The sequence below is a fragment of the Geotrypetes seraphini genome, chromosome 15, assembly GCF_902459505.1.
Source record: "Geotrypetes seraphini chromosome 15, aGeoSer1.1, whole genome shotgun sequence".
Lineage (NCBI taxonomy): Eukaryota > Metazoa > Chordata > Amphibia > Gymnophiona > Dermophiidae > Geotrypetes > Geotrypetes seraphini.
In genome coordinates, this window is record NC_047098.1 from 27,586,828 (window position 1) to 27,598,465 (window position 11,638).

The 11,638-nt window shown below is 39.9% G+C and overlaps 2 protein-coding genes across 8 annotated transcripts in view; one reads left to right on the forward strand and one right to left on the reverse strand.

Annotated features, from left to right (window-relative positions):
* MTOR (mechanistic target of rapamycin kinase) overlaps positions 1–4,995 on the reverse strand; it is a 203,531-nt gene extending 198,536 nt beyond the window's left edge. For 2 of the 7 annotated variants that reach the window (XM_033922776.1, XM_033922774.1), the window contains exon 1: positions 4,605–4,985. In XM_033922776.1, the coding sequence (XP_033778667.1) occupies positions 4,605–4,724 (120 nt within the window). In that variant the 5' untranslated portion in view covers positions 4,725–4,985. Of the gene's footprint in view, positions 1–4,604 lie in introns of all 7 variants that reach the window. The other 5 variants (XM_033922778.1, XM_033922777.1, XR_004537146.1 and 2 more) reach the window with 4 other exon arrangements.
* A 25-nt stretch (positions 4,996–5,020) lies between these two features.
* UBIAD1 (UbiA prenyltransferase domain containing 1) lies at positions 5,021–11,638 on the forward strand. Its single transcript, XM_033922780.1, has 3 exons — positions 5,021–5,422; positions 5,905–6,509; positions 6,723–11,638. Exons 2-3 carry the CDS (start codon positions 5,954–5,956, stop codon positions 7,241–7,243), a joined length of 1,077 nt encoding a protein of 358 aa, XP_033778671.1. The 5' UTR covers positions 5,021–5,422; positions 5,905–5,953; the 3' UTR covers positions 7,244–11,638.

Here is an 11,638-nt window from a genome sequence, read left to right on the forward strand (position 1 = left end):
AAGTTTTTCCCTAGAATTCAATATTGCTGTTTTTCGACAATTCTTTTGAATTCCCATCCTTATGTTTTTCCCGACCTTCTTTTCTATTATAAATTGTAGTTCATTTCCCCTTTTCCTCTTTACTCATGTTTGTTAGTTCATATATAGTTCTTTTTATTTTAATGGTTAAATATATATTAATGTTTTATTTTTAATTTTAAAATTGTAATTTTATTTTAAAATTGTAATTTAAATATTTTCTTTTATGTATGTACATCGCTTAGAAGCAAGATTAAGCGATTAATCAAAAATTTTAATAAACTTGAAACTACATATCTGCAGTTTTGGTTTGTTTGTTCCTGGTTAGTGTTTTCACTGCAGACAAGGTTGGACCCCTCTTCCTTTTGGTTCTGTTCCTTCAAATTCTATCACTATGTCATCCTCTTTCTTAACTAATGCAACTGTAACATAATTAAAAGTGGTCCAAGAGTGGACCAAGGGACCCAAAGCATGGGCCCCTCAGTAATTGAAAGAGCTCTCTCAGCTGATGTCACAGGTAAAACTGGAAAACAATTTGAGGAAAGCATACTTGCTACAAATGAAGAGCGCAGAGAAGAAACTTTTTGTTATCCCCTCCCCCCCCTAAAACCAACCAAACAAAACAAAAAACAAGCAAGATCTTTAGCCGAGGATGCATGGGATATATCCTCCAAATGTCTATTCATAATCAGGGTGAACGGAGGCCAAATATATAATACAGCTATAGTAAGGGCTCCTTTTACAAAGGCGCGCTGGCAGTTTAACGCGTGTAATACTGCACGCTAAAACGCCGGCTGCGCAAGCCGCTATCGCTTCCTCTTGAGGAGGCGGTAGTTTTTAGGCCAGCACGGGGGAGTTAACGCGTGATGAAAAGTCACGCGTGTTAACCCCGCTAACGCAGCTTGAAAAAAGGAGCCCTAAGATAGCTTTGTTGATATCCAAGGCTACTGATATCCAAGGCTACACTTTATGCAAAATGTGAATGTCATGCTCCTTCTCAGAGATATGTAGCACAAAGAAATTGAATGCAGTCTACTGAAGATCCACATGACTAAATCTAAGGCAGTGGTCTCAAACTCAAACCCTTTGCAGAGCCACATTTGGATTTGCAGGTACTTGGAGCACCTCAGAAAAAAAAAAAGAGTTAATGTCTTATTAAAGAAATTATAATTTTGCAAGAGGTAAAACTCTTTATAGTTTATAAATCTTTCCTTTTGGCCAAGTCTTAATAATAATATTGCAATTTATAGCTAAAGAGATATATGATCAAGAAACTGTTTTATTTTACTTTTGCGATTATGATAAATATACCGAGGGCCTCAAAATAGTGCCTGGCATGTGGCCCCCGGGTCACGAGTTTGAGACCACTGGTCTAAGGTATGCTCTACTACATGTATAGAAAAAGGAATATATTTTTCTAATATCATGAGCAACATCACAAAGAGATGACACAGAGCAAATCTATTTTGTCAGATAAGGAGAAGAGGAATTCAGTTTCATGCTCAATATCTTTGCTACATACAACAGTGACACAAATCAACAAACATTGGTAGACACTTTGTACAAGAAAAGAGGAAAGAAACAGAAGTCCATCAGACTGACTACATGCATGCAAGATGTACGACACTCTAGGGTTGTCCAGAAAAACCTGAAGTTGGAAAAACTGCGAATTGAAATTTTCCCCATGAATTTGATTGTGGTTGATCAGAAAATCATTTTTAAAAATCCTGGAGTCGCTCAAAGCTCAATTTTTCTTAAAATTTGCTATAACACTTCTCCCTCCGTATCCGCGGATTCGCGATTTATCGGCTACTGACTCCACCCCCCCTAATTTTCATCACTGAACCCGGCGTTTCACATTGGAAATCGCTGCTCCCGGTGGTTCCTGATGGAAATCGCTGCTCCTGGCGTTGTATGGAGCAAATCACAGGTCGGGTTATTCACGGTTTATTATCATTTTCAGGTCTATTTTACCCAAAAAACGTGAACATGAAAAAAGTTATTCGCAGTTTTTCGGTATTCACGGCTATATTCTGCCCGCATCCCCCGCGAATACGGAGAGAGAAGTGTATTGCTTAATGGAGCAAATATTTTGGTATTGTAGCTATAAGTTTTATGTTTTCACACTCAGTAATTATACATTGATAAAAAGACATTTTATGCAAAAACTCTAGCAGTACTTTATTAAATGAATCTTCAATACCTGCACTTTATTGTGGAAAATAACAGAAATTTAACATACTTCATTAACCCCCCCCCCCCTTTTACTAAACCATAGCATGGTTTTTAGTGCTGGCTGCAGTGGTAATAACTCAGCTCAAGCAAGTAAGGGACATGATCTGGGAGAAAGGAGGGGGGAGGAGCACATTGGAACATAGGAGGGGCATGATTTTGCGACAAAGACTAGAAGGCAGGGGGGAGCACAAATTCAGGACACTGAAGGGAGGGAGGAAGCGGGGTACTAACTTGGGACATGGGAGAGAGGGAATAGAAAGAGCATGAGTAAGAGGGAAAGAGATGGGGAATATGGGGAAAGCAAGAAAGAGGAAAATTGGGCAGAGAGAGAGAGGAGTGAGGCAGAGATGCACTGGGAATAGAAGGATGAGAAGGAGAAATATTGGATATGGTGCTGGAGAGGGAACAGAGGGACAAATTGAAGAGGATGCAAGGGGGAGGAATGTTGGACATAGTGATGGAAGGAGAAAAGTGATATTGTGCTGGAGAGGGGTGATAGAAGGAGAAATGGGCATGGGGCTGGTGGGCAATGGTGAAAAATGCTGCGCATGATCCGGAGTATGAGAAAGGGAGAAATGTTGGATGTGGCAGTAGAGGGAGTGGGAGAGGTGCACCCTGAATCTCTCTCTCTCTCTTTCCCCACTCCCTTTGTAGGAGGGAATGAAAGAAGGACACTGAGAGAGGGAGACATGTTGCCAAAGGGAGTGGAGGAGAGAAGAAGAAAAGCTGGACTCATGGAAGGACAAAGAGAGAGAGATGTTGGTTGGAGAATGAGGTCTGGAGGAGAGGAAGTGTGAAGGAGGCAGAAAGAATGAAATATTGGATGCACAGTCAGAAGGAAGTGCAACCAGAGACTCATGAAATCACCAGACAACAAAGGCAGGAAAAATGATTTTATTCTCAATTTAGTGATCAAAATGTTTTGAGAATTTATATCTGTTGTCTATATTTTGTACTACATTTGTATATTTTTCTATAGTTGTTACTGAGGTGACATTGTATATTTTAAAGTCATCTGCCTTGACTTCTTTGGAAAAAAAATGAATCTATATGATAATTAACATTTTCTCTGCATACAGTGTGCTTTGTATTTTTTAAATTTTGTGGTTACTATTATGCATTAATAAGATTATATTGTGTGTATATGAAAAATGGGGTGGGGTCAGGAGCAGAGCTTGTGCATGCCTGGGGTGGAGCCTGGGCAGGGGTGCTCATAAAAAAAACAGTTGATTAAGATTAATACAAAACACAGCAATTCGTCTGATTTCTAATTTTAAAAAACACGATCACATTAGTTCATATTATCAAAAACTTCACTGGTTGCAGTTAGAGGCCAGAGTGTTATTTAAATTTGGATGCATTTGTTATAAAGTTTTATTTGGGTTAGCACCATCTTATCTTGTTACTCATTTTAGATTTTTTACATTAAAAAAATATACTAGATCTAGTTGGTTTTATTTTCCCGCAGCGAAAGCTTGCCACTTTAAGAAATTCTTGGATAGGACTCTAGCTTTTTAAGCAGGAGTAATGAATCCATATTTGAATGCTCTTATTTCTCCATCCTTTACTTATTCGAACTTCACGGTATAGCAGTATATAAGAAATAAATTATTATTATTATTATAATCAATTTCGGAAAGATCTTAAAACTTATTTATTTAAACAATACAAAATTTAATCGATTTTAAAATTATCATGAGAAGTGGATTTCTATTATTTTATAGAATAATTTTCATAGTTTCTTACCTATTTTAGTATAAATAATTTGTATTGTGCATATATTACTCTGAATAAGTTAGGGTTGCATTTTGTTGCATTGTGTTACTTTCTTTTATAAGACACTATTATTTGGATCTGTATTTTAATTACTATTGTGTAAGTTGCCAAGAACTGATGGTTTGGCGGTATATAAAAATAAACTATTATTATTATTACTTGGTCGATATTAGACTTAGGGGGTACTTGGCTTGAAGAAGTTGAGAAACTCTGGTCTACCGGCACCATTAGTCCTGCACAATATCATCACTACTGCTTCACCACTGCAGTATAATAACATGCCTCTTTTCTATCTCATATGCTGTACCAGTACCCCTATCCTACCCCCTATACAGTAGCACTACCCCCCTGCACAGTAACACCACTACCCTTCCAATCCCTGTGCAATGCTCTTTGCTAAAATCGATGCGTTTATTAGTTGCGTCTATGAAGTTGTAGATACTGTGTGGTTTGTTTTTGTGCATCTTTTTTTATTGTTTTTGTTTATTGTGGTTTGTTTTTGTGCATCTTATTTTATTTTATACTGCATGCAATTTGCAACTGAACTTAACCCACCAGTCACCCAGGTTCCCTACCTCCCGGAGTTCAGTGGTCACATAGTGCTGCAGGTCCCTGGCTGCTTTGTTGCGTGTCTCCTCGTTGCGGCTTCTCAGTCCGCTGGCGAGCTGCTGGAGCATCGTCATTATGCTCGACATGATCACACCAACTCCAAAAACTGCAGCCAAAGCCGCCGCCACGCGACCAGACTCGAACCCAGGCCTGCCCCGGAGAGAAGCACCTCATCGACCAACGAACAGCCGCATATCGTAACAAGCATCCACCGCAACCAATGGCAATCGAGATCTAGGCAAGCCAGCCCTCCTTCCTTAGCATCTTCGCTGACCCGGACAATGGACCGATAAAAGAGCAAATTTCGGTTACCGACAATCAGATAGCCCGCAGGAATAGGTGCTTTGCTCAAGGGCCAGAAAGCGGCACTTCCGGATGTTAATTCCTGCCCACGAGTGCGCAGGATGTGCTCGCAGATCGGAGGCAGGACTTCCGGAAGCGGTGTGCGGCGCTAAAAGGCGTCCTCTAAACTCTTTAGGAGGAGGCGGGAAGAAATTGAAGGAGAGAGTTGTTTTCTGTTTGTTGTGTGACGCAGTCGTGGTTCAGCTAGGCCTATCTCCCAAGGGAAAGTCCACCGAATCGCCTCTTGGGAGCTGCAGGCGAGACGTGAGCCACAGAAGCGATTCCAGCACGGGCGCTTTTCGCTGTGGGACACGGAAGATGGTGATGCTCGGGAGACACGTTGGAAAGAGAGGACAGCTGTTCTGGGTTTGGCGTGGCCTTAGTTATTGACGCTGAAGCGGGAAGGAGTCGAAGTTCATGTCTTGCTCTAAGTCCCACAAAGGTTAGGTTATGTTTGATGTATTATATAGAAACAAAAACATAAATGAAATGCGATACCCTTTTATTGGACAAGCATAATGCTTATTTTATTTAGCTCTCGAAGGTAACTTTTCTTTAGATTAAAAAAAAAATAATAATCTGTATGTTCTGTACTAAAATTTGTCCAAATCGTGAATTAAAAGAACGCAATAGTATTAGGCTTGGGAGTGTGAACGACACTGTGCTGATAAAAATTTCTGATCCAGCACCACTTCCCAGTCCTAATATTGCTGTGAGAAGGAAGTAAACACAATTCCGTTATACACAGCAAACTGCCGAAAACTCTGCCTTTTTTAAAACTAGGCTAGGCTATATAGAGAAATGAGGACGAAGCCACTGTCTTTAAACATCCCTCTGTTTAAAAATCTCTCTGGTGATGAATCAAAATAAACTTAATATTACTGCTTTTACATTTTGCTATAGTTTCCTCTTTTGATGTTGCAGGTTGCTTCTCACATGCATTTTGTGGTGGTACATAGGACTCAGGAAAATCATGAAGTCTGAAGATTACATGAACAAAATTAACACTACTGCTGAGAGCCTCCCTGAAATAGGGCTGAGAGACAACGAGGTGAAAGCCAGTCAGTTCATCAGTGGGCTAGATCAGCAGATTACTGATACATTAGGCCCGGCATCCAACAGCTGGAGGCAAAAATGTGCTGCTTATGTATTTGCACTTCGTCCCTGGAGCTTCAGTACTTCCTTGACCCCTGTAGCTTTGGGCAGTGCCTTAGCTTACCGATCTGATGGTACATTGGACTTCTTGTTGCTTCTGGTCTGTGCTGTGGCAGTGCTGTCGGTACATGGAGCTGGGAATTTGGTGAATACTTACTATGACTTTTCCAAAGGGATTGATCACAAAAAGAGCGATGACCGGACACTAGTAGACCAGATCCTGAAGCCTCAGGATGTGGTGTGGTTTGGTGTCTTTTTATACACATTGGGCTGTATCTGTGCTGCTTGCCTATTCTGCCTTTCAACATTAAAGCTGGAACATTTAGCCCTTATATATTTTGGGGGCCTTTCCAGTTCTTTCTTGTATACTGGAGGTAAGAGAATAATGATTCTGCAGTCAATGGAGCTAGTCAGTAGTATATCTTGTTATCATGATAGTGCTGAGATGATGCAGAAGTGGTGCATAAGAGAGCACCCCAATGACATAGTACTTGCTATTTATTATCTATTTATTTAGAGTGCAGTATTTATGTATATTTTTACTTTTTAGTGTCATGCTTACTTTCCTCTTCCTTTTGTTGTTACAGGGATTGGATTTAAATATGTGGCTCTTGGTGATCTGGTGATTCTTATTACATTTGGACCCCTGGCTGTAATGTTTGCTCATGCCGTCCAGGTTGGGTACCTGTCCACGTTACCACTGCTTTATGCAATTCCGCTTGCTCTTAGTACTGAAGCAATTCTACACAGCAATAACACGCGGGACATGGAGTCTGACCAGCAAGCAGGAATTATCACTTTGGCGATTCTCATCGGGCCAACCCTCTCCTATGTTTTGTATAACTCGCTGCTCTTCCTGCCATACCTGATATTCTGTGTCCTGGCCACACAATATACAATTAGCATGGCACTACCCCTGCTCACCATTCCCATGGCCTTCTCATTGGAAAGACAATTCAGAAAGCAACAATTTAGCAAAATTCCTTATCAGACTGCCAAACTGAATCTTTTCCTGGGGCTCTTTTATGTGTTTGGTATTCTTCTGGCACCAGCTGGCATGCTTCCCAAATTAAAGCTGCCAGTGCACAATAGTGCAGGCTCTCTGTAAGGATTAATAATCAGTCATGTTTGTGTTAGACAGCACCTTAGGGAGAATGGTGTTCTACTAGTAGCAAAAGATGAAATAGCCAAAGGATCTTCTTGAGCTGAGTTTTGTGTTGTGGAACTTATGGAATGCTTGTAGTTTGGTGTTAATTCTTGTGATGAGATATTTAAACTCTGCAATGCACTATGTTTCTTTTTCATTTCTTGACATGAGCCAAATTGATAAGAGGTAGACTTCAGTCCTGTCTATGCGGGAATTCTATTCCACAAGAAATGGAATTCTGTGAATTTGAATTCTCCCCATGCATCTTAAATATAATCCCTAAATGTCATTTGCTGCTTCATCTCAAAATTACATTTGTGTTAATTGGTAATGGGAATATGATCAGCATTTTAGTGCTACAGTGAAGAGTGCTTCTGATTTATACATTGGGCAGTTCTCCAAGAATCCTTATTTTCACTTGTATTTCACTCCCAGCCAAAATCTGTCATTAGGAAGTAAGGCTACATCTAGAGTTGGAACATTCTGTGCCTTCTGTTACCTGACAGACCTGCCTCTAAGGATCTGGCAAAGAACTGGTTGCTATATTACAGCAGATGTAAAGTTGTTAAGAACACATGGCGGGGCGGGGTGGGGGATGCTTGCAAACATACAAAAGCACAGAAAAGGATTATGTGATAATTAGATACTTAGTATTTCCCTTTTGCATGCCTTAGCATGAAAGAGACTTGCAGCTTAGGAATTGCAAATGTTGACATCAGACTGCTTGAAATGAGTTTGCATGAGGCGGGCATGCCAAAATGCTGAGATATAATGGTTAAGATAACTTGCAGTGCTTCAGAATAATAAAGGCTGCACATCTAGGATGAATTTCATTTTTTTCCCATTAACTGTAATAGGTTACCTAGACATTAGAAATTTTTATGTTTAAAACAAATTTACCATGACATATTCCAGGAGACAAGAAACAAGAAAAATGTTAAAAGATCAAATGCAATATTTTTGGGCATTTTGAATATAGGATATATCGAGCAAAGAACTAAGATGACAAGGGAGGATTTGCACTGATCTTTGACTTTTTAAAATATTAAATACCAGATGCAGGATAAAGCTGCACACAAAAAGATTTCCAAAGGTGAGGTTAAAAATAAAACGCAACAAGGGAAGAAAGTACTGTATATCAGACAAAGGGTCAGATGGACTTAGTATTTTTCCCAGACAATTAAAGTAAACATTTAAAACATCTGGCAGTAGAAGACACACCACCAAATAGTTTTCCAGAAATGTTATAAGGTTGAATGTTTTCTTTCAGCATTAGAAGAAAGGGGATATAAGAGAGGAGAACAAAAACTGTGGAAGTTTAGATGTAAAGATGTAGGTTGTTTTTGTTATTTAACAGCAAGCTATCTTAGTTTCTTTTATGTATATGAGTAGTTTCACATTTTCTTGGAATGAGAGCAGTGTAGAAATGTTCTACCCTTCTGGTTCCTTAAGAAAACAATGTGAAATTCCCTTTTTAAGTATAAGAAAACTGAGCAAGAAGTTGTCAGCATCAGTTGTGAACAGCGGGTACAGATCTGCTCTGCTGTTCTGTTTTAAGCTTTTCAATCGCAATGTCCGATTTTGTTTAATATTCTTCTACTTCTGCAAGAGAACTTTTTTATATAGAGAAATTAAAGCTGATTGCTGGATGGCTGCATTCAAACTTATTATTTTCATAGGTGCTACTTCCTCTGTGGGATAATGTGCAATGATTTATTGGTAAAATCTTATTGCTACAGCTGAGGAAACAGTGCAGCTGCAGATGATGAAATAAATTCCCCTTTTTATTATTATTTCCCTGAATACAGCTATCTTTAATAATAAGAGAAGTTTTTCAGCTCAGTAAAACGAAACCACTGCCTTCTTGAACTTGTTAGAAGGTCAGTTGGAGAATGTATTCTTTTGTTCTTCCTTACATTGGTAAAAGTTATTTTGTGAAAAAGAATTCAAATTTTTCTTAGGACATACTTATAGCAGAAGACAAGATGAAGCAGACCAGCAGATAATAGCAATACACCATTCAAAACAGATACCCGATGTGGCCACGTTTCACCTTTACAGGCTGCATCAGGAGAAGGGCAACAGGGGAATCTAAACAGTTTTCCCCAGAATCCAAATTCAGTCCTTAAGGCAAAATATATAGACTCTAAGCAGAGCAACAGCACTCCTCTCAGCCAGCAATTCAGAATCTAGATGTGCATTCCATATTTCAAATAAGGAATCCAAAACTGTAGAAGAATACCTAGACGTCAGAATTTAGACCTGTTCCCAGACACAGCTAAGTTCTTGCATTAAATTCCAAGGTCTGGGGTCCCATGATCCCACTACTCCATCCCTTCTCCACACACAGTATGACATCTCATCAGAAAGGCTGACCCTTCCTCCAGTGGAGAATGCCCCATGTGTAGGCAGGAGCCCAATATGTGGCATCCTGCTGAAGGCCTCTGCAGGAGCCCTACAGGGTGCAAGATGCCCTAGCCTTTTCCTGACCCAGTTCTTGGACTTAACCAGGGGCCTCTCATGGCTAGTGGGGTGGGAGTGATGGCCACTCATTTCTGCCTTGTGACCTCCAATTAAATATGGTTGCTGAGACCTCTAGCAGTAATTCTGTGATATTACTGCTAGGAGTCAGCCATCCATATATTGATGCCTGACCTCTGGTGGTAATATCACAGTATTACAGCTAAAAGTCTTGGTCATTTTGGATGTCGGGAGCAAGTGGGCATCACTCCCATTCCATTAGCCACCAGCGCCTCCAGTAAGTCCAAGCACTGAGTTGGGGCAAGTACGGGTCTTGTCCCCAGCAGGACTAATAGAGCCTTAAGCTCAGGGAGGTGCCATGGGAGGCTGCCACATTTTGGCCTCCTCACACAGGGGGAGTGGGTTTTGGGGTGTCACTACTGGTGACTGCAGGTGCAGGATTGGGCTGTATGCAGTGGAGTGGGCCTGACTGGCTAGATGACAGTCAATTGCTACTCCAGATGTACAGTGTTCAGCACTGCACAATCGGTGCCAAACTGGATACGTCCAGGTTCTGTGTAGTCTGTATTTTTGCCATTTGAATTTGTGAAATAGGTGCTTCTCTCGCATGTGTCGCTGCAGGTATTTTTACATGCAGGTATTTGTTTTAGAAAAGGATCTCCTTTGGTAGATCCTTTTCCAAAATACTTGCTTGTAGACGCCCTGACCTGGACATCTATAATCAGGCTTGTTTGTCCTTTCTAAAGTGCTGCTCTAAATTATCTGATAACAGAGTGAACAAGGTAAAAATAGTTTGTTTCACAGTTTTGTCTTGGGACTAATTGGGAAGACAGTATGAATGCAAAACTGAGTAGAACTGAACTGTAAGATGTGCAATAGGGATAAGTGGAAACTGCGAGCATAGATTTTACTTATGCAGTAATTGGGCAGATTCCTTTCATTTTCTACTTATCTGCTATGCTCAATTTAAGAACCTGATTCTTGAAAAGGAGGTTTGCAATCTGAAACGGATGCTGTAGTTGCAAGATAATCTTTATTATAGTAGGGAGATGGTCAGGGCTAGTGGTTGACATTGTATATTTTTTTTGTCAGAGATAGAAGATACATACAGCTTCTTGGAGAAATGAATAGATAATATTTTTACTGAACTCCTATGAGCTTCATCTTACTTGTGTTAATGGGTTTCTGTCTCAGCCTAGTTTTCATCAAGTCAACAGCTGTTGGAAATAATTTATACTGCACCAGAACAGAGATGCAGGCAGTAGGCTGCCTTAGTCTTTCTGACTGCAGCTGTAGGCTATAATAAGTGAGTAGCAGGAAGACAACGGTTGATAATGGCCACAGGTGGGAGTATTATTTGAGAGAGTTTGGACATGCTGGTGATGCTGAGAGATGTATTCTGTGTGTTCTCAGTTTCAGAGTGAGGTCATGCAAGGTCTACACAGAGTTGTAAATTGTCTTGGTACACTTGCAGGGACATGCACTTGCTATTCATTTCAGTCAGCTTTAACTTTCTTGGTTCCTCATGCCTTCGCTTTGTTTCAAAAGGGAGTTTGATATTAAAACACCAGTGGGATGGAAGATTTTCAAGCGGAAAAAGTTTACAGTTCAGACCCAGTCTTGTCTTACTCAATCTAGTGGTTCTCTGAAATGCTCAAGAACATTTCTTTCAGAAATCAAAAGCTTTATTTTCCCTTCATAAGCTATAACTACTAAGTATGTCTTTTAGATATGTAAAATAAAGGGGTTTTTATCAGAGTATATTCTGCTGAATTTGATGCAGAAATTTATATATACAATTTTTATGCTGTTTTGAAAATGTGCAATTTCTTCATGTAATTTAATGATTTGTTAATAAAGAGTTGGTTTTCTCAT

Bases quoted from the DNA above. Each gene is read 5' to 3' on its own strand.
- UBIAD1 (XM_033922780.1), top strand. From the start codon at position 5,954: ATGAAGTCTGAAGATTACATGAACAAAATTAACACTACTGCTGAGAGC. The intron at 6,510-6,722 runs GTAAGAGAATAA...TTGTTGTTACAG, and splicing joins TTCTTTCTTGTATACTGGAG to GGATTGGATTTAAATATGTG.